This window comes from Gallus gallus, chromosome 14 (genome assembly GCF_016699485.2).
Source record: "Gallus gallus isolate bGalGal1 chromosome 14, bGalGal1.mat.broiler.GRCg7b, whole genome shotgun sequence".
In the NCBI taxonomy this organism is placed as follows: Eukaryota; Metazoa; Chordata; class Aves; order Galliformes; family Phasianidae; genus Gallus; species Gallus gallus.
Genome location: NC_052545.1, coordinates 2047732 through 2070562, shown reverse-complemented (window position 1 = coordinate 2070562; position 22831 = coordinate 2047732). Strand labels below are relative to the sequence as shown.

The window sequence follows — 22831 nt, the reverse complement described above, 5'->3', positions numbered from 1 at the left end:
AGTGAAGGCTTTACGTAGCACCCAAGTGTAGGGCTTCTCCAATTATATGTCTCAAATTATAGTGGTATTGACCCATACTGTATTTCAAGAAGATATATTACCTAAGCAGCCTTTGGGTGAATTCCTGCTTCATACGTTCTGATACATGAGTTATGGAAGGATGATTCTGTGGAGGATTTGGGAAGCTACCCAAATCCAAAGCACTCAGCACTCTTTGCTAAGGGAGAAGGAGATTCTGATACATTTATAGGTTGGAAGCACTAAGCTTAGGGAGGGAAAAAAGGTTCCTTTTCCAAAGAAGATACCCTTTCTTCAATGTTTTTCATTTCATGGCCATGCTGCTTTTCAGCATCCTTCATTACATGTATCAACGAATCTCCTTCCTTTCACACCCAACAGTGTTAATAAAGCCAAAGTTGTGGCAGTTCTGCTTGTTGACTTTCTGAGCCTCAAACACAAAAGGGAAAACCCGATGCCAGTTAACCATGGGAGCTGGGATTGTGGAGGGTACATACAGTCATTGGGCTGAAGCAAGATGACTTGAAATTCTGTTCGCAAGGCAGGTGGTTGCCCTCCTTTTGACTGATTGAGGAGGCTGTTCTGCTCTTGTTTTCTTTCAGTGTCCACAGCACTGACTAGTAGAAAGGAAGTTGCTAGTAGCTTGATAGGTAATGGGCAGGAGGAGGGAACAGCATCTAAGACCCTGGTCTCATTTTGCTTCTCATTCTGTGTTTTGCTGTGGTAGGTTTATGTCAATGGAGAGTGGGTCACCAGCATCGGAGAAGGAGGCAGCTTTGGGGAGCTGGCACTGATCTACGGAACACCCAGGGCTGCCACAGTCAAGGCCAAGACAGATCTCAAGCTCTGGGGCATTGACAGAGACAGCTACAGGCGCATTTTAATGGTAAGATTGTGGAGAATGACTTGTTTATGGAACTGATATTTTTCCTTTCTTTTGTAGTGCTACCCTCTGTTCAGATTACACTGGTTATAGAAAGCTCTGCGGTCTCTGTTCCTAAATAAAAGAGAAAGGACATCACAATAACATTAAGTAGCTAAATTAAGTGAAGTAAAAGGTGACAACATTCAGCACAAAGATGCTGACTCAGAAATGCAATTGAGTAATGTATATAATAACAGCTATACATGAATAACTGCGGACAGCTGTGAAAGCTTCAGGAAGCCTCCGTTACCCACCTAAGGTAATGCAGGTCTCCTCACGTACCTCAAAATGTCTTTCATCACTACACCTTGCCTATGGGGTCTTCCAGTTTGCTTTATAAACTGTTCAAGGCAGACAGTGCTAGGGAAATTGTTAAAAAAAAAAGCCTCAGGTGGGCTCTGCCCTCCTTCTCGTTGGCCAGCAGACAGCTACGTACATCACGGGATGTGAAGCTGCAGTCTGTGTAGATGGCTCATGGCTCTGCTCCTTTCGAACTCTATGGTCTCTGCAGCAAAACTCAGAAGACCTTCTGGGCACCTGGGCTGTGTGCTAGCTTATGGATTTGCTGCCAGTTCTTGAGTTGTGAGTTTAAAATGGAAATTTTGATGGATGATTTATTTTAGCAATGTCATAACTTTTTTGGGTGGTGTTTGTTTCTGATCTCAAAGTGCACATTGTTTCCTTCTCCATAAAATACTCCTTTATTTCTTTTGATAATTAACAGACAGCTCTACTTAAATCTCACTTCTTTCTCTATAGGATTTTTCCCTAAAAGATGCATTATTTCATTATGATCTGAAATTATATCATGGTCTCAGCATAATAAAGGATTGTGCATTTTGAGATCATATGTATTTCCAGTGGATGTCGCAGGTAACTGAAAAATCAGCAAAAGGGCTGAGTGGATTTTACAGTTGAATGATTAGCTCTTAAGAAACAGAGTGTAAGAATGATCTTTGTTTATACCTGCAATGATCTTTGTTTATACCTGCAATGACTGTTGGATGTCTCTATGAAGCATTACTGTTTTTCACTCCGTATTTCATTATCTGAACTCTGTATCACATAAATGAACATCACACTGACAGCCAGGAGAGCACAGCTGATGGAGATACGCTCTGTCCCCAGATGTCATCTTGGTAGCTGCAGGACAAGATAGAGGAATAATGGTGACAAACATACAGTCCTCTCTTGTGTTGTTAAGCAGGATGAAATTTGTCAATGCTTCCCGGTGTAGAGAGGCAGGCAGTGGTAACTGAGACCTTTCTGCAACATACTTCTGTATTTCCCTCGCAGCTGGGACCATTAAAATTTCAATTACATTCAATACTCAAACATCGTAGTTGTAATTTTCCCATTACTTAGATATGAAATATTTCAGGTAGCGCGGTGAATTAATTGCTGCAGGTATTGCAGGTGCCCTATTTTTAGTGCTGTCCACTTCAAATGCAATTTCCTTATCCACACTACATGGATTCTGTCATCTTTTCGTTTCTTTGTACGTGGATAATTCCTTGGCTGTAGGTGAAATGAGACACCTGTCTCCTGCATTCATGTGAGGGCAGGTTGCAGTGGCTCTCTGCACATTTCCTCAAGCCCAAGAATTAATTACATCATGTTTCAGCGGTTGTATTTCATATTGAAGCTAACTCCACCATTACACGGCTGGTTTTGCTGTAGTCGGTTTTAAGAGGCAGTAGTTGGTGCCTTTCAAGTCCCAGCAACACGATTTCCTGCCATTTAGCCTCTAACCTCATGTTTCTAGAAAGCTGCTGGATATTTCAGATGTGGAAGCGCTTCTGCCTTTAAATGAGGAGCAGCAATGCTTAGGATAACTTCTGAAATACATCATTTACGAGGATTTAAAAGCAGAAGGAACAGCATTTTTTAAATTTATTTCCTGTTTGCAAATACTTTTGTCCAAAGATGGTGGTTTATTTTGTTCTTTTCTGTAGTCAGATAAAGTCCCTCCCTGACCCGTGATGGTTTTTTCTTTTGTCTGCATTCCTTCCTGGACGTGACCAGCCCCATTTTTCTCAAGCTGGCGTTGAAATTTTATTCAAGTTGTAAATATTTATTTGTGAATCATGCCTTCAGGTCTGTCCTTGCCAGAAAGATTTTATCCTGTCATGAGACATTGACTCCGTACCTCATTTCTCCTTGCAGGCTCTGCTTTGGTTCTTTGCTTCACACGCAGTCAGTTCTGGTTTGTATTTCTGCTCACTGCCATTTTCCCCACTTACACGTCTCATCCATCCTGACTGGTTTATGGGATGAATAAAATGTATCACGGGAGGTTTGGGAGTTTTGGTTTTCCACCTTTTTGGGTGGACAAAGCCTGATGCAAAAAGCTCCTGCTGGCTTTTAGTTACAGTTGTCATCCATTTATTACTTGAGCCTGTCCCAAAAGAAGTTCTTCAAAATAGATATATTTCTTTATATTTCATTGTCTCTGCCTAGGTACCCTGGTAGCTTGAGGGTCACATTCAAGTTTGTTTTAGCAGCTGTGATGGTTGTAAAAGCTGGGATCATTCTTTTTGTTAGGATTTGCAGAGAAACTGCTTGACTTTCACTGCAGTCCTTGACAAAGTGTTACAGCATGAAATTCATTGTATTAGATGGATTACAAAAACCACTTCGGTGTGTTCCCCCCTCAGGATGCTCACAAATTTTAATGTTACATAAAAGTATTTGTGCTAAGTTGCATACTTTTCACACTGTTGCAGTTTTTTATGTGCACTTTCTCTGCGTGTGCATCCACAAACACAACTGTATGTATGTAGTCTATATTTATTTATTTACATTCTTCTGGGAGAGATGCAAAGGAATTTTTGCCTTAGGATTCTCATCTAATTCAATTGCTAAAATGTTGCTGCTTTCTTCTTTGCTACTGGGATTCAAGAGCATCACGGAGTGGGGAACATCCCAGGGTAGTACAATATTTGTATTCTAAATATGGCAAATACCACAAATACCAGAGAAGCAAATGTCTGTATCCCTACATCAGATTGATCCCCCAGACAATTCAGTTCCCAGACTGAGGAAATTTGAAGTATTAATTTCTTGTAATTTCTTCTGCAAGAGGGCCTGGTTTCAGGATGATTTAACTCTCCTATGGTTCCCATGGTCCAAGGTACCTGGCTCTGAGAGTGAAATTGCATTGCATACAATACTTTTTGCTTGTTTGGCAGGTTTTGTTCCTGGAAAGTGAGCTACAATAACGGGATATAAGAAGTGACAAAGCAATGTTAGTCAGTTCCTAATGTTGTGTCTCATTTTTTTAATGGAGTTTTGGCTTTGTTTTGCCATCTCTTCAAAGCTTTGAATCTGAGTGCATGTTCTTTAGCAAGTGCTGTTTTCCACTGAGATAAAATCAACTCAGGAGGACGTTGCGTTTCCATAAAATGTGGATTGCATGCTTGCCAAAACATAAAGCAAACGTGAAGCCTGCATTCTCTGTAACATCCATGCAGCCAGGGTCTTGTGGGGTATTCTGTTTTCAGGGCCAGTATTGCATTGTTTTGTTGACTTTTTTTCAGGCTCCTGTAAGAATGTACACCCTAAGCATCGTTCAATATCAGGTTTACCCAGGGATTAACCAGGGCTGCAGCAGCCCAGAAGGCCATTCCAGTGCTTCCTGCCAGCTGCATACCTGCCAGCATAGCTTTTTTATTTGAAACTTGAGCCATGCTTTGCTTTTCGGTAGCCATTTGTTGGGCTTCTTAATGAAGGTGGGGATTTCTAGGAAGGACCAAGTCAGCTCCTGCCAGCCTGTCTGCAATGCCAAAGAAAGGGAGCAAAAAAGAAGATGCTGAGAGTGCTGGAGGGACCAAGCAAAGAGGCAAACAAAGGGGAAGGGGGGCAGAGACCTGACTGGAGAAATGGGGAGGAAAATGGAAAAAAAACCCAGCGGAAATGAAGAAGAGACAGCTGGAAAATAGATGCATCAGTCCTATTCAACATGATGTGTTGTAATCTCTGCAGCATTCATTTTTTAGAGCCTGTGTATTTTTAAGTGGTCCTAAAAATGGCTTTGAACACTTTCCTGGTTGGAATTGGCAAACACAAGTGACTTGTTTCTCCTTGTGACTGTTTCAGGGAGGAGCACTGCAGCTTAGAACATTAACAGCTCTTCACAGTTAGGGAGAACCACTGCTTTAAGGAAAGCTCATTCACATCAGCTCTGAACTGGGGAGAAGGAGAACAAAGGAAACTGGGGAGAGGAGAAGCAGTGACTATTGAAATAAGAAGATATTAATAGGTTAGAAAAAGCTGAAGTAATAAAGACTTTCTAGAACATGCCATCAAAAACCCTGCCAGTACAGAATTATTCATATACATTTACTGTTGTTACCTGGCTCAGTCAGTAAGATTTTTGCTTCTCCTGGGGACCTTTTATGCAAGAGAATAAATCTTAAGTTGTGAAAACTTCTTTGATATTCATCTTAAAGTAGATTTTCCTAATTTTCTCTTATTACTTTGAGTTATGTCAAATTATGCTGACTAAATTATCTTCTCTTTCTGTCATATGTGTGTAGGTGATTACCGCTGTCTGCTTAAAACCTTTACAAGCGTGCATGCTAGGTATGAGCGTAATGAACCTCTGATCTTGGTGCTGAGCTAACCTACACAGGCTGAAGTTGTTTAGCTCTTTCCTTGTCAGCTCTCCCCAAGGGTTTTAGCAGTTCTTCAGGCCTGGTTCAGCTTTGGAGCACTTCTCTGCAGAAGAGGTACTCAGGCAGGGTGTAGCACACCAGCAAAGTCACATCAGAGCCATGGAGATGGGACTTCATTCCTGAATAGTGTCTTTGAGTGCACAAACCAAGGTAGCCTTGGCCATCTTCTTGTTGCAGGATGATGTTGCAAATCACGTCTCACCTGCTATCTCCTAGTTTGTAGATACCATTGCTGTCTGCTTCTAGAGCACTGTGAAAATACTGCATAAGATCAAATTTAGTACATATCCCAATGAGAGTGCTGGCTGACACTTCTGCGGAAACCACTTGAAGGGTAGGAGAAGGAGTCATGATGGAGTTCATACTCATGAGCAGTTAGGCTGAATAGAGCAAGTATAAAGGGGAAATTGTGAGTGAAGAGTGACATTGCATGTATGGCCAGGGATAAGAGGGGAATATTAGGCTGATGAGTGAAGGTGGGAAAGTAGGCAGTTGTCGTGTTCTCTTTTTCTGTTTCATGGGGAGGAAAGACGATTAATACCAATGGAAATAAGCACATGCTGTGTTGCTTGTGAGATTTCTACTGCTGCTGCTTCTTTTTTAGCTTACATTAGAGCAGTGTTCTCCCCAGATCTTTTCCCCTCATTGTGCTTATGAGAGCTTCAGCAGGAAAATGCACTTCAATGAAAACAAAGCAGTGTCCTGGCCCTGGTGAGTGCACGAGGGTGAGCCAGACTTCTGCCTTCTGGAGGAGGAATGGGGATCCAGCCGTGCTGTTTGGGAACCAGTTACACATTAAGAGCAGTCCCAGTTGTAGCTGAGGTTCTAGATACTATCACAGTACAAATAGTAGCACATTTAATTAATGATTTCCCATTCCTACTTGTCTTCAGAGTGAGTTCTGTATCTCTGCACTGGCTTAGTTTAGCCAAGAGCTAACACCCTGTGCTCCCACAGCGATGGGCTCTCACTGCCCCGGCCTGAAAGGATGCCAGCAATTCCCACTTTCCTGGGTCTCGTCTGCATCCCTAAATACTCCAAGCTGTGGTCAGGCGGGACTTATGGCCACTGATTACTGCTTCTTAAAATTCATCTGTGTCCACAGTCATTTTAAAAGCGTTTTCCCCATCTGTCCCTGGGTGCCCTGGCCCATCACACTAAACCACCAATCTGGTTTTCCACAGCTGTCAATTTTGCAGGTCTAGTTTCCACTCGATTGCAGGGAGGAAGGCAACAATGCGCAGTGTCCAGCTTTCCGTTCTTTGTCTCGCAGTGAGCTGTCAGGATTTGGCGTGGTTTGCAGAGCCTCCTCCGTTTGAAGTTCATTTTTTTCTTTTTGGCACTTCAAATGCTCCAGGGGCCTCCGAGGTTGAGAACCAGGTTTGTCAGACAGAGAGGTCAGACCGGGGTTACTGATGCTATCTCTGGGAGGGGAACTGTCATCACTGGGCTCAGAAATTATGGAGGGGTGTAAAGGGGGGACCCTGGGAGCTGGTGCTGCTGGTTCAGAGACCCCGGAGGGGCTTCTGCTGCTGCTGGGGTAATTCCAGAGCAGCGGTAGCCCAGGAGAGGAGGGTAATGTTGGAGGGTGCCCAGCAGCTTCTGCTGGTGCTCCTGTTAGGAGCTGGAGCTGCAGCCTGGTGCTTTGGTGGAAGAATTGCCTGTGCTTTGGGGTTGTTGGATCAGGCCCCACCTGAGCAGCACTCGTAGGAAGAGAGAAGGCAGACACTGACATTTGCTTCTCTCTTCTTTCTGGCCTGAGAATAAATGCCATCTTCATTTCCCTTTCTTCAGAAGATGAGCATTGTTACCTCCATGCTGCTGTACTCCTGTTCTCTAGATCGGGCTCATAGACACCAGGCAGCCTCTGACATCCACCACAGTCTGTCCCATACAAAACAACATGGGCTGTCATGTACTGGAACAGCACAGTGAAAGGAAAGCCCTGGAATTCCTCTTTGTACTTCCAAGTCACTGCTGTGACCGCAGGAGCTTTAGATTAGTAGTAATTTTTGTATGGTAATGTTGCATTGTATATATTCATAACAGTCTGTGACAAAAACACCTTCTGGAATGGCTCCTCTGCATGCATGTAAGCATAAGTTTTCCTGGTAATTTATCACACAGAAAATCTGAATTGGGAATGACTGTGCTGCTGACTGTGCATACATTGATGGATTCCCTGCTCCAAAACATTTCCACTGTGTTAAAATGGTAATATGAATAGGTTGCTCAGCAGCAACAATGCATACAGCACCGTGCAGGATGTAAACACAGGCTGGCACACAGACGCTGCCAGCATTGGAGTTTCTAACCTGAGAGGATGGGATCCATGAGGGGGGCACTTTTATCCACTTTGTCATTGTAAGTTCCCTTCTCGTAGGGCCTCACTGGTAACAAGATATATATTGAATTAGTTAAGGAGTTAATTGATGAAGCTAAATGTGTGCCTATAATAATGGACACAATTCATCCTTGGTGTCCAGTAACACCAGGGAAGTCGGTGAAGTCAGTGAAATTACACCAGGGCTGAATTTGATTCCTTCTGTCTTTGCTTATCAGGAACACAACTTGCCCAGACATTTTATGGGGAAACATTTGCCTTTGGCTGTTTATACTGGCTATGCTTAAGATTTGGAAGGGGAGGGAAAAAAAAAAGCAGTCGTAGGAAGAAATCACAAAAATACTTTGTGTAATGCCCTACCTTCTTTTCTCTCTCCTTTAATAACAGGGCAGCACGCTGAGAAAGCGGAAGATGTATGAAGAATTCCTGAGCAAGGTCTCCATTTTGGGTCAGTTGCCCTTTGGACTTGCATGTTAGTTCCTCTGTTGTACATGTTGGCTGAGTGAATTTTGGTCTTTGATGGCATGATGAAAGCAGTGGTGGTCAAACAGGAGATCTCACAGCTGCACCGTTTCCTAGGGAATGAAAGTGTAAAGAGCCCTTTTTAGGACTTGTTTTTCTCATTCTTTAATAAGCACTGAACATTTCTTTGAAGGGCACATCTTTCCTTAAATATGTGAGCAGACATGCATTGGTAACCTTTCAGTAGCTGCTGCTGCAGTAACTGCGTGTGGATAGAAGAGAAAGCAGAACAGAGTGACGAATTTGTCATAAAGTCAGTTACATCCTTCCAGGTGGCAGGTGAGAAGCTTTTTCCTGCAGGAATCCTATATTTACGTGCACTAAGCAAACTAACCTCACAAATCAAAATGGACTGAATTTTTTCTTCTGTGCCTTTTACAGCCTCTGTCTCACATTCTTAAAACATCTGTTTAGCTTCTTGTCCTTGGATTTTGTTTCCCTTTGATTAATGTGATAGCCACGAAATTCAGACATGTTCTTGATGGCCTTCAGTAGGAAAAACAACAAACCCATAATGCCGGACCAATCAATCACCATTAGCAGAACAGAAACTTCTAATAGGGAGGACGGTGTTAGTCAGTGCAATGAAATGTTGGTTCTGTATGAGAAACATCATGCTTCTGCTAGGGCTATTTTGAAAAAACAGTTGAGGATTTATTTCCTACATAATTAAAGTATTTATCTTCCTATTTAAACACTTTCTGTTTCATGCTTAAGATATTCCTCTGTGATTTGAGCTTATGCACCTGAAATATGAGAGTCTTCATGAAAATAGACTTGAACTTTGGAGAGGTGCCTGAACTATTCAACTATATTTGTGTGCTTAAAGCAAGCCAAGTATATAGCTTACTTATTAATGAAGTTTACATCATTTAAATGCCTTCTTTTATGCTTAATTTAAAACTTTCTATATTAAAAGCATAAGTTATACTTAATTACAGTGAGTATTTAAAGAAAAAAGCATCTCTGCACCTGTACTAATAGGAAGCAATTACAATGAGACATCTCAAAACAATTTCAGAGTAGAATAGTTATTCAGAGATGCACTTCCTTAAGCACGTGGTTTGCAAGATAGTTATATCCTACTTTGCAGAATGGTTTTTCAAACTCAGTAAGAAACGAGTGAGGGCTTCAACACTTGAACCTTTTTTAAGTACAGGAAAGCACTGGACAAAATAACACATCATTTCAGGAACAGAGAGAATTTAGGTGAGATGTTTAAGGATTTATTTCATGCGTCTGAAGAGTAGATGACAGCTGGAAAACAGAAGTATTTGAGACATCTCAAAGTGGTACTAGGAAGTCAGCTTCACCTCATGCCTTAACATTGCCCCCTGACATTCATCAACACTTGCTGAACATTTCTGGAGACAGAACAGTGGATGTGAGCACAGTGAGGGGTGAGTGGTGCGTTTCAGCAGCAGTGACAGCAACGTGACAGAAAAGCCATGTTCTGGGTGGCCATGCACAGCTGTCCCACCACAAAACGAAGCACGTCTTGATCAGCTCATCCACACAAATCAGATTATGATCAGGGAACTGTGTGTGGAGCTGAATATTGGCATTGTCAGAAATGATGGTAGCAACATTGGAAAAGCAGGTGTTTCCCACGAAAGCTCACATAGGATCAGAATGAACACCATATGCAAATTTGTCAGGACCTATTAAACCAATACAGGGCCAAAGGTGACAGTTTCCTGGATTGCATCATTAGTGATGACGAGTTGTGGTGTCACCATCAGATAGTGTTATTGTGCTCTTTGTAGCTGTAGTAGTTTCCATAAAAATAAATAGGAGGCATTACTTTCTAAGCGACCTACTTATTTTTTTAATCCTAAGGATTTTTTAGCTTATCAGTAACTGCCTGTCTAAGAAGATACGTTGAAACTAATCAATTTAAATATTTTCCCTGGCCTTTAATTAAATGTACAGTAATGAATTTAAATGAACAGCTTAGAAATTGAAAAGGTTGGTTTACTATCTTTGTTGTTCGAATTCAACTCTGCGACTCAAATGTTAAGTTCTGTCATGTACAGAGTTCTATATGGTACTCTGCTTGCAAGACCCATTAACCAATGGATCTGTAGTGGCATAATTCCTTTAGACAAAAGAGAGACGCTTCGTGACTAGAGCTGGAATTAGCTTTGAATTTTTCATAAAGGCAACTGAAGAAGTTTAAAGAGATTCTTTCTTTTCATTCTTAATTACTGAGCTCTTTCTTTAAAAAAGAAAAAAAAAAAGGAAAAGGAAAAGAAAAAGAAAAAGCCCACTCTAGTCTGTATGGAAGAGCTTTATGCTTATTTTTAGTCAAACAGAGCACTGTTTGAATTGACAGTATGAGCTTGGACTTGGATATTGATGGTTCTATACGAAAGACCACAAATATACCAGGAAGGTCTGTTAGTGATTATAGGAGGGAAAAATATTAGGAGTAATTATTTCTCAAGTTGCAACAGAAAATGCATGGGAGTATTAAGAGGTATTTGTGTCAAGCAACTGAAAGCTTACCTTCCGTGCACTGCTCACCCACTTAGCCTTGTCAGACTCCGTGCACTCTTTGGGCTCAGCCAAAGGGCGTTCTGGATTTTAGAGAACAACTCTTCCACATTCCCACAATGCTTCCGAGCAGCGTATTGAACTAACTGTGAAAACCAGAGTCTGAGCAAGCAACCCAAGTCTGGTCTTGTTGTCAGAAGCCATAGAAGCTACTTAAAATTGTTCAGTAACTCCTAATGAGTTAAGCAAGAATCAGCAGAGCTCTAGTACATGAATTTTAGCTCAACTTTTGAAAGCTATGAGGGTTATATCATTGTGTTATCTTTTCCTTTTAATAACTTCTAATCCTGTTGCTTTTCTCACTCAAATCTGATACAAAAGGCAGAAGTTCAAATACAATTAATTCTCTTGAATTCTCGTGCAAAGAGGCAAAAGAAAGAGACACAAATTACTGTCCCTTATCTTTCCAAAGGCAGGACAGATAGAATTTGTCCCTTAGAAAGGCTCTGGGAGGAAGCCAGCAGGTCAGTGAGCAGCCCAGAGCTGGCCGCTCTGCAGATTCTTTTGCCATGCAGGTATCAGAGGGAATGGTGGCAGCTGCAGGTAGGCGATAAGGACACAAAGCCCCAGGAGCCAGGCTTTGTCAGTTCCTTTACTCATAAAACAGACTGTTAATAATTTCTTATTGAAGTTTACTTTGAAGTTTTATAGCTTTTTTTTTTTTTTTCTCTGAGTGGCAGAAGGAAAAGAAAAACAGTTCTTACACCTCTGTGTGCAGCCCCAATGGCCAGAATTGCAAATGAAACAGAGGTGCAGCTTTACCAAGGCAGACTGAGCCCCACTGCTGCGCATGCTAACAGGGACTGGTGTTGGCTCCAGGAGCTCCTGATCTCATCTTTTGGATTAGCACCTTTGCAGTGCTTATTTAGAAGGCTGTTGTTAACCATCTGAGAGCAGTGCTGCTGAAAAGACACCAGGACTTGTTCTGGCACCTGGGGCGGGATGAGGCAGGAGAGGATCTCAGCGGTGTCTCAGAACAGCTGGGCTGCTCCTGCAGCACCGGGGCAGCGCAGAGCTGATCGCAGACCTAGGGAACTGCAGCCAACTATTCCTGTCCAACTTTTAAGATCCTTATCTGAGTGATTACTAAAGTCTAAGGCACAATGAATAAATGTATTCATGTTTCCCAACTTGAGGTTCGTGCAAAGTGCCTGGATGAAAGAAATGTTTCTTCTATAACAGAACCAGGCATATCGGAGCTGTCAGTTTAGATATGAATCTTCTGCCAAAGTTAGAATCTTTTTATAATAAAGTTTTATGATCTTCAATATTTTAGAGTCCCTGGATAAATGGGAGCGGCTGACAGTGGCTGATGCGCTGGAACCTGTCCAGTTTGAAGATGGAGAAAAAATTGTTGTGCAGGGAGAGCCCGGTGATGACTTTTTCATTATTACAGAGGTAAGTTTGGCACCCTGATCAGCCGTGGCTTTTCCTGGTAAAGATCAAGAGTTTGTATTAGAGGCATTTGCTTTCAGTGTAATCTCTTACTCCGGCATAGATCTGAACATAAAGAAGGAAAATGACTCAAAATTCAGAAGAATTCAGGGGCCAGTTCTGTGGAAATATTGCAGGGCTGTCCCTGATTTCCAGGAAAGTGTAAGGCACGGAGGAATTTCGAGGTGTGTCTCCTGTCTTTACCATGTGAAGGTTTCTTTTCTACTTCATTTTTTGATTGTTCCAAACTGTCAGTACTTTACAAGGCTGGCCAGCCACACGGTGCGTTGATCTTTGTTCCCAGAAGGACTTACAAGGGAAATTGCAGCAAACATCTGTAGACTGGAACAAGAGACCTGATCTGAAAATGGATCATTTGTTCTTTGTTGTGCCTTAAACTCAGTCCAAATGGTGGAGCCATTTTCTTGTTTACTCTCACACAAGCAGACAGTTCTGTCAGGCAGCTGAAAATACTGACATCTTTTTGGGAGATTATCTGACACTTCAGTTGCACCATCTCACTTCTGCAAACAGATGCTGATGGGTTTTCTCCTCCCTCTCTGGCATAAATATTTGGGTCCTCTGTATCTCACACAAATACTTAAACACTGTGATTTAACAAATTATAAAAAGGCATTTGAGAGACTTAGGCTAACAAGACAGCATTAGGATATGACTGCATATGGATTGAAATAGGAGTTTGGGACATATTTTTCAGTGCTGGCTATGAGTGCTCCTACACAAATCTATAGACTGGCATATGGTTGTGTGGTGACAGTTCAAGTTCATGTCTCAGGCCATGTGTTACACGACCAGCAATAAGGCAGTGGTGGTACAAGGGTAGTAGCTATCTGAATTCCTCTGGTGAGAGAAAGTGGGTCAGACTGTGATGAAACTGGTGTCATTGTGTTGCCTTAGAATCCAGTTGTAAGTACATAGAATACATTTTGGGTTCCATCAGATGCTGTGCTATGACATGATTGTTTGGAGGAAAGAGACCTTGTGCCATGCAGATGATAAGGGGTTTGCACAGCACCCATTCCAAATGGTTTATGGGCCAAGAGGTTTTCCTTTGCTGCTTAAGTATGGATTTTTGGACAGTTGCCTCTACCCAAGGCAGCCAAAATTTGGTTCATAATCAATGTTTGACACTTAAAATTCCATTCTTTCTTTCCCCTCTCGAGTGTTGGATGCTGGTGTTGAAATATGTATATGATTTATGAACACAGTTTATCTCCTGATGCTCACAAAATTGTCAGTGCAAATAACCACACCTGCAGAGCACACAGTTACACACTGAGGAACTTTAAATATGTGATGAGCCTTCAAATCAATAGTGAGGGAATAAAAACAGATTAACTATTACTTAGATGTTGTTTTTTGTCTCATTAGCAAGATCTTTACTGAATAAGAAGACCTGAGGAACTACTGTGCCTCTTTGGAACTATGAAATTTTTATTTCTATGAGTATTATTGAGTATCTTGTTATTCCTTGCAGCAGCGTGAGACTAGAAAAACCTGATTTTCTTAGCCATCAAAAAATCCTATATGGAAAATTGGCAGATTGCTAAAGAATTACCAAGGGCCTTTCTTTCCCCCCTATGAAGGAACAGCTGTAAAGACTTGAATGGGTAAGAAAGTATTAGCACTGCATACTGTGTAATCATAAAGTATCTGCTCACCTCACCCATCCACTGTAAATCTTGCATAGTTTATTACTCTGAAAGTTGCCTGCATTGTTCTGCATTAAAGAATGAACATCCAGTTATAGCTATTTCTTGTGCTGCAGAAGTATTTGTGTCTGCTCACAGAAAATTCAAGATTTGTGTTTTAAACCTGATTTCACAGGAGTTTGCATCTTTGATGTTAGACTGATCTGCAGGAGATTTGATTCAAGCCACTGGGAGCACTTTCTGTACAGACGCTGGTTGAAAGCTGGTTTGTTGTCACAATATGTCTGACAGTCATTAGGGTCTTTCATATGTTTATTGATGTCTGTGGCTGTGCAGTCCAGGACACTACAAATGCAGCCAGTTTGCTGGCTGCCATGCATGCAGAAACCATTGCATACATCACCAGGACGCAGCCTCCTTTGGAGCCTGGTATGTGCAGTAGTACAAAGCTACACTTTGCTACAGAATTTTTGGATAAGATGCTGAGTTATTACAAAACACGGTTGTTTGCAGAATGCCTTAGACATATCCGTTACCAATTTGTAAGTCTTTGGTACACCTGCAGAGATCACCAGCATCACAAATGTTGGTTCCAGGTGGGACCTTGAGACTTCTGTTCTGAAAGGTTCTTGCAGACAGCAAGGACAGCATGTGGATTTTCGGTTGTTTGCACCATTCTCTGTGATCTCCATAAATTGCTCATCTGTGGTTAGCCTGCAGTGCTGCCTTCCTTGGTGCCATCCTATGGGATGCTGTCCTTTCCATCTCCTAGTCCTGCAGGAGGACATTACCACCATGGGAGCTGGCACCCTTGGGATTTGCAGCCTGAAGTGCACCTGGTACACACCTCTTGAAAGGACATTTCCAGCTTGAGTGCAAAACTCCTGATTGAAACCAGGAATCTCATCGTGGTTACTATGGACAGGAGTACATAGGCGCCCATTTCTGCCAGTCAAGCAGATTCACCTGTTCCCTTTTTTTTTTCTTTCTGAGAACAACCTTTTTCATGGCTTTCTGTCCAGCATCTGCCTCCAGCCCGTGGCAGGGTGTGGGCTGCTAGAAGTACAGGCTCTGTGCGTGGAAATGCAAAGGCTGCAGCATGAGCTCAGCAAAATTACTGGAATAACAGAAAATGTGCATGGGGAAAAACCACGGGAAACCGTGCTTTGTAAGTCCACTGCTCACAAAGCTGTCTGTGGTCACTTTCTGGGAGAAATCTAATGAGAAGAATATTACCCTGAGATTTAAGGACTGCCACAGGCAGCAGCGCGTTGTTTCCTTGCGGCAGGTTGGGTGTTTTGTTCATTTACATCTGACACAGCCTTCAACAAGATTTAGTTTGAGTATTTCAAGGCTGCAATTTTTTCCAGCAATAGAATTTTTTTAATGTTTGTACCGTGTCCCTTCAGTTGAAGATAGGCTGAGAAATGAATGCGTGCTTACAGAAGCAAAGTGACTGCTTTTGTGAGATTGATTTACTGCACTTGAAACTGGTAATTAAGAAAAGAAAAAAGCAGCAGCCCTGCAGTTTTTGTATTTTCAGATATTTCCAGGTCTCAGTTTCCCACTATGCTTTTCACACAACAAACCCGGGCTTTCCCAGACCAGACAGATGTGGAATGTATCTGTTGGATTCCAAGGTCATGGAATTATCCCATATGAGATTCCTGGCACAGAGGTGAAAAACTTTAAGCACCGTGAAACAATTGTTGCCATAAAGAATAATATTTTGGCAAGCGTAAATCATAACAGATGTACAGTTTCTAACAAATAAATTTGCAGTTGTATTGTACACTGCCACACTGTGTACCCAACAGTAGGGAGGATTTATTCATCTGACTTCAGATAAAGCAAATATTTTTAGCTAGTGTCTTAAAGTAGCAGCTTGCAAAAGCATGTGAGCTTTGCAGAGTTAAAGGACATAGGAAATGCCAAGGCCCTTTAAATGAAATGTTGTTAGAATGAGGGCTGATTTTTGTTCCCAGCTCGTGCTTTGCCACTGACTTCAGTATGAACAGTAGTTCAGGCCAGTTTAGTGGTGCTGTGGGACTGGAAGGAGATTTTTGCTGTTGTCTAGGTTACTGAACAAGGTAGTGACAATAGTAGTAAAAACAGAGGTTGGGATCGTGTACCATTCTGTAACTTCAGCTTCAGACTTGGCTTGGTGGCACTGCACCCTGAAGAAGAGCCCACTAAGCAGCAGCCAGAGCTGATGGGATCGCAGCCCTGCGGTGCCCTGCTGGGATTCCCAGCTCCCACCCCTCCCCACCTCACATCACTTGGATCTGCTTGTCACTGCTGGGCACCATGTATGGCACACACTGCTGTGGGGCTCACTGACTGTGCTCAGGGAGTCTTCCCATGCTGGTCTCATACTGAGTGCTCTCTGTGCTGTTTGCTTGCTGAGCTGCTGCCATATGGCTCTAATTCTCCATAAAGTTTGACATGGCTTGAGAAAAATGCACACACAGATGCAAATGTATGCAGGTGTGGGAGGGGAGAACTGCAGTGAGAGTGCCCCATTGTGCCAGCTTGTGCTCGTCCTTAGCGTGCTGTCCATGCTGTCATCTCCTCCGAGGACAGTTTAGTTCAAGTGCTGCCTAAAGCAAAGAAAGAAAACCGCGTGAGAAGCAAAACAATTCCAATTAATTGTTGGTTGAGCTGCCCAGTGATAACACGCAGCAGTCTAAAAATAAAAGATCTAAAAATAAAAGATAATTGGCAGGAGGAAGTTCAAGGAGAAGTGAACCCATTGTATCAAGCGGTTTCACATTACAAATTTTATTGGAAAAAAAAAACTTTAAAACATACTTTTTTTCACTGTAGATGGGTGTTAAGTTAGAGTGGGTAGTTCCAGCCTCCTCTGCAACTCTTGTGTGAAGAGCACAGAAGAGAAGCTTGGGATTGGTGTTCTTCCCTGTTGTCCTGGTGGCTGTCAGAGCAGCCTGCAGGCAGTGTTACCCACCCCATACCTCTGTTTCTACATCAGTGGGAATAATCCTGATGACACTCCATGATGGTGAGCAGCAGCTTGATGGGAAATCATATTAAGTATCCATTAGTACGGAAACTAGGGAATGGGAATAGCAAAGTTGGAAAATAAGGGAAAATTTTCACCTGAAGCACAGAAATCGTTCCAAAATTAGTACAGAGAGCTGCCCAATTGATGGAAATCACTTGAATGAATTGATAATAATTATTGATCCAGCCAAGAATAGTGCAGATCACATTCAAAACAGCGTGGTGCCTGCTGGGGGCTGCTAGTTGTCATACTGCTCTTGATGTTTCCAGTCAGGGCCACAGACTGGCTCCAGTCTGGGCAGGATCCACTATGAGTTACTGTGACTGCTGAAAGCATGCTTGAGATACCATCCTGTAGGTGAAATCAGCATTTCCAACCCTGCTGACACTCTTGGCACGCCGTGCAGCATCTCTGCACAAACGCCTTGTTAGGTGGAACAGTGTTTGTAAACCTTTTGTGCCATGGTAACGTGAAGGAGCAGAGGAAGATCCTCGGGCTCACCCCCTGTAGAATTGGCCCTTTCATAGGAAAAGGAGACTTGAGTCTTAAATTGCACAAGAGGCAACTGAAGATTTATGATTTAAAAGCTCTTTAAGGAAAAAAAAAAAAAGAAGAAGAAAAAGAAAAAGAAAAATAATAGCCCAATTGTTTCCTGCCTTAAATTGTTGCTCTTTGACATTCTAACCCAAGAGAGACCCCTTTGGCACCTACCCCTACGACACGCAGGAGAACTACAAAGTAAACTTCTTCCGTACGGTTAATGAAGTCACTGCCTTAGGCACACTCTGCTATCACACCTGATAATCTCTTTAAAAACACAGTGTGATTAATTATTAATTAGGAAGATGAATGTTGTCTAGAAAAGGAGTTTCAAAGGCTGCAATCCGAACTGCCTAGCATTACCAGGATTTTGTTGATACTGAGTATGTTTGTTAAGGGCAGTCTACAGCAACTCCTCATACGCCTAATAAACAACATATACCTAATAAGCAGAACCAGCAGTTCCTAAGAGCTCTGTGCTTTGCTTGTTTTTAACTGCGCAGACATTGGTTACTGCAGAGCACTTACAGGAAAGGTAGTCTGAGTTTTGTCACTATCACCTGCCTGCGCTCACACAGTGGTGTTTCCATTTGCCCCACTTCAAAGTTCGTCTGCATTCAGGATGAGATTTTTAATGGCCAGATGACATCAAAGATATAAATTGAGGCATGTGGTTGGTTGCCATCCTGCTTGGGGATGGAGGCGAAGTGTCTTGCTGAGCCCAAGTGACTTAAATGCAGTCTCAGACCACCTCTTGTTGAGTTCACTTTGGGTTCTGTGAGTGATACATCAGGCTGCATATATGTAAAATCTTGAGCATGCCCTTCTCTCTCCTCTGTTGCCAGTATTTTGTAGTGAGCGAGTGGCTGCTCTCCTCCTTCTTCTACCAGCAATGGAGGAGCTGTGAGTGATGCAGCTTTCAGTCCTTCCTTCCAGCTTTCTCCCACCCTCCAACATCCATGGCAGTACCGGCTCCTGTGGTGTGTTCTGCAAAATCCGTAACCTCAGGAGCAATGTGTGCTGGATCGTTTTCTTAACGATTCTGTGAAACTTCAGATTAGCTAATATTTCTGGTCTATTTTAGAACTTTGCAGATTTTGTTCCTCATTTGAGGCAGAAACCAGGACAACTGTATGTAAATTCTGTGAGTTGCTATGAACCCGGAGATTGGAGAATAATGTATAATAGTTGAAAAATGCACGGTTAAAGAAGTGCTGTCAAACCAGTCATGACTCAATCTCCTGTCCACAATCAGCATTAAGCCCTCTTGCATCATCCTTCTCCAACACCATTCTGTTAGATAGTTCTTACATTACAGAAAAGAAGTTTCTTTGAAAGGAGTCTGCTGGGGAGCGAATCAATTTAAAAACAGTGTACACAGCCAATGTTTAACACAAATTCTCACCTGGTTTGGCACAAGCACATGGCCTTCTGTATACGTAGGACAAAATAATTTTGAGGATAATAATTACGGTGGTATAAAATATATGCCACCTTTTCATCTACTTATTTTCTCTTAGATACTTGCCCACTTGTCTTACTCTCATGAACTTCATGAGGCTGATGCTCGCTACACCTGTGTGACGAGGTGCATGAAGCAGCCTCCACCTTACATGTTCCAGTGTGAAGCAAAGACACAAGAGTTAAGAGAATTCATCATTCCTACTGAAAAACAGTCTGAGAATAGGGCACCTTGCAGGTCTGGGTCTTCCTGGTTTCTCCCACAATAGGCCCAAGGTGGAGAGGTGTGGGTTTTATGGCCAGGATCCCAGGGTACCCCACCAACTGACCATCCTTGTTCCTTCGCATTAGATTTTACTGCCCTGAAATGATGGGTGCAGTTTTCTACTGCAGCTTATGTGGAACTCATTTGCACTTCGTACTGCCGACTAAAATTTGTTTATTTCTTCCCTTGTTTTTGTATGATAGTCTTTCATAAGTCAAAGTTTGGGAACTAATAAAAATCCAAGATTGTTTTCTGGCTAAAGGAATTTTTGCAGTGTCTTTGGCTATGTAGTTCAAAGGATTTGTCTTCTCTTGGAAAGTAGCCCTAGAACTGCTGATCCTTAACTGTAAAATCAAAGCTCTCCCAGGAATGATGCTATCAGCAGTCCCAAAGGGCTGCAGTGGCAGCTGAGGAGTGACATGCTAGCGGTCTTCCAGGACACGGCGACTGAGAACACTGTGTATGCCAGAACCTCAAGGTACATGCAGGGCTTTCTGTGTTACCCTGTCTCACTGGGACATCAGTAAACTTGTATCTTAAAGCAAAACATTAGGAAGATGCAGTGCAACAATCCAGTTCTCAAAGGTTTAGAAGCACTTCTCTTTGCACGTGCTATATCCAAAGCAAAACAAAAAGGCTATGGAGGTTTCCCCTGTTCATTTCTGACATGGCATCTTGTGTAGGAGTCTTCAGTCTCATTCAGCTGCAATTTAAAACATCTGTAAACCCATAAATGGAAGATTGTGCTGGACGTTCAGCCACACCCTGTCCTCTTACCACTATAGAATATGTGGAAAATGGGAGATCATTTGGTGTGCAGAGATGTAGATCCCAGCGTTAATAATTGGCTGTTTCATTCTTAATGCATGTGTCTCCATTTCAGTTTTCATCAAAATCAGCACGTTAGTTTTTCTTTGTGCTCAAAACTGCCTGTGACTTCATGTATATAATACTTCAAGGTATGGTTTTTGTTTTGAGTGCTCTCTCTTGCTCAGTGGAGTTTGCTGCCAGGAAGGTCTGGAGAAACAGTGGAGGTTCCCACATAGTGAAGTACTTCTGTGTGAGTAAGGAGAGCAGGCCGGGCTGTTTACCCCACAGTGTTTTCAGGAGGTTCTTAGCATCCTTATAAACTCTTCTGGTGTTGAAGACAGAGCTCAAAGGCCCCAGTTCAAAGTATTTACCCAAAGTGACCAAGACCACGGTAAATGTAAAGTGAAATGAAGGACATTTCTGTCAGGAGCAAGGAGCTCCATCCTTAAGCTGACCCAAGGAATGCCCCTCTGTGTTTAAACAATACTGCCACATTGGCATGGCCTGGAATATGGTGGTGTCCAGCCTGGTGGGAAAGAAACGGAGTGTTTCCTGATTCGTGGTGGAGCTCAGCCCTTCCTCTGGATCATGTTAAAATTCCCCGGGACAGCTTTTATCCCTCCTCTGCAAAGATAATGTTGAGATGACTGAAATAATACATCCCCGAGGGCTCGGCCATTAGCTTTATAATGTGGATTCAGAGGAATGTGCAAGGCTCTCTGCACTGTCTTTCAGGAAGAGGCACCTTTGAGAGGCTTTTTTTTTGCTTCTGAATTTCAGAATCAGAAAACGCGGTCCACAAATACTCGGGATTCACCGACTGACGGGACTTTAGGAAAGCTTCCCATAGGGATTTTCCTGATCTCTGTGATAAGCTCCCCTTTCCCCTTCCCCTGCTTTACTCCAAGTTTTGCTTCTTGCCCCGCAGCTCTTGCCCTGGCTGTCTGCAGCTGCTGGCCCAGCCCTGCTCACAACATTAGCACTGAGACTTTAACGATGCTGCCTGTCTCAGACTTTTGCTTGGTCTGGTTACTTCAGTATCTACAGAATGTTTTCACAAAGAAGCAGATGGTGGTAGGAGTAATTGGGCCGTAAAACAACATCAGCAGCTAAAACCGATTTTCACCAGAGAGGATTTGGTGGACAGGGTGAGGGAGGTGCGCTGTTAGCGTGTGCTCTGTGCCCTGCGTCCCATGTCTGCAGGTGGGAGCAGGCCGCACCGTAACTGTAAGGGCAGCCACAAACACGAGCAGTTGATGAATAACCCATTATAGAGTCACTTTTATGTTGACTCTGTGGACATTTCCTGGCTTTGGAGAGAGTAAAGATAATGGCTAGCTTTGTAGAAAGAAAGAATCTCTAAAATGCAACATTTTTTTTCCTTTGTGACTTTTATGGCTTTGTACGCTGACATGTCGGAGGGAGGAAAACAGTGCATTGTTGCCAATAATCCACAGAGCTTGGCACAGACAGCCTTTAAAATCTGGCACCGGGAGGAATATTAATTCAGTTGTTTTCCCACAGAAGCTACTGATTAGTCAAGGCCAAGTATCCCTGGGATGATTCATTAAAACCCAGCGCGGAGCCCACCTTTGCTGAGCAGATCTGCTTTGTGTCACCACTGTAACAGGTGGATGGGATGTGTAATAAGAGGGACAACTCAGATCCTAAGAGCAGAGAAAAGAACACGACTGGAGCCCAGCGCCTGGGCCGCGGTGCAGCCGCCTGGCGGCTTCCTGCCAGCAGCAGCTGGGCAGAGCCAGGCTGAGGGGCTGTCCTGTGCCCAAGGCCACTTTCATCACCCCTGTGCCTCCATCTTCTCACTTCCAAGCCTTCCAGTGCCCAAGGGCAACTGGGGAGGTGGACAAGAGGTGTGGGGCTGCCGTGCCCTGAGCCTGGAGACGTTCCCTGCTCTGCACTGCACCCTTGGGAGTTCGGCCCTCAGTGAAGGCTCTGGGTTCCCCATGTGTGGATGTGTCAGACACCTGCGGGCTGCACCTCGAGGGCAACACTGTGAACTCAAGAGACAGCAGAGCTTCAAGTTGTGATTCTGAAAAGCCTTCCAGCGACAACAAAAAAGTGTTTCCCAGTTTTTATTCTTTGTGCAAAACCGCTTTGTTTCACCCCAGTGTTGCAGGGCTCTCCATCCATGAGGCACAGCGCATCTGGAGCAGCGTGTTCCGCTTCTGCTGGCTCTGCACCATGTCTGTTGGTCTCTCTGCCTGAATCCTGTCTTGTCCCATCCCTTAATATTTCTTTTGCTTCAAGGGGAGTACTTTCAGACACAGGACATGCTTAACACAGATTGCCTTAAAGAAATACCGAAGGGGAAGATTGCCTGAGATGAGCAAAATGATCTAAAAGGTCTTCCCATGTCAAATGTCTACGATTTTAAATAGTAAATGATCAAGGCAAAGGCATTTCCTGGTGATTAATGGCTGGCTGGGTGTAGTCATGTCTGGGCCTTAACCCCGGCCTCTCGTATATCCCTAGGAAATGCCCTGTGGCTCGGTTGATTCTGCTGTTTTAAGCTGCACTTGGTTTATGATTGATTGTCATTTTTAAAAGCACCTTTATGTTGGTGG

At 43.0% G+C, this 22831-nt stretch overlaps 1 protein-coding gene across 2 annotated transcripts in view; it reads left to right on the top strand.

The window, feature by feature from the left end:
* PRKAR1B (protein kinase cAMP-dependent type I regulatory subunit beta) overlaps positions 1-22831 on the top strand; it is an 88555-nt gene that overhangs the window by 57202 nt on the left and 8522 nt on the right. For both annotated transcript variants that reach the window (XM_004945114.5, XM_414754.8), the window contains exons 7-9: positions 746-904; positions 8351-8411; positions 12318-12439. In XM_004945114.5, coding sequence (XP_004945171.1) covers positions 746-904; positions 8351-8411; positions 12318-12439 — 342 coding nt within the window. The remainder of the gene's footprint in view (positions 1-745; positions 905-8350; positions 8412-12317; positions 12440-22831) is intronic.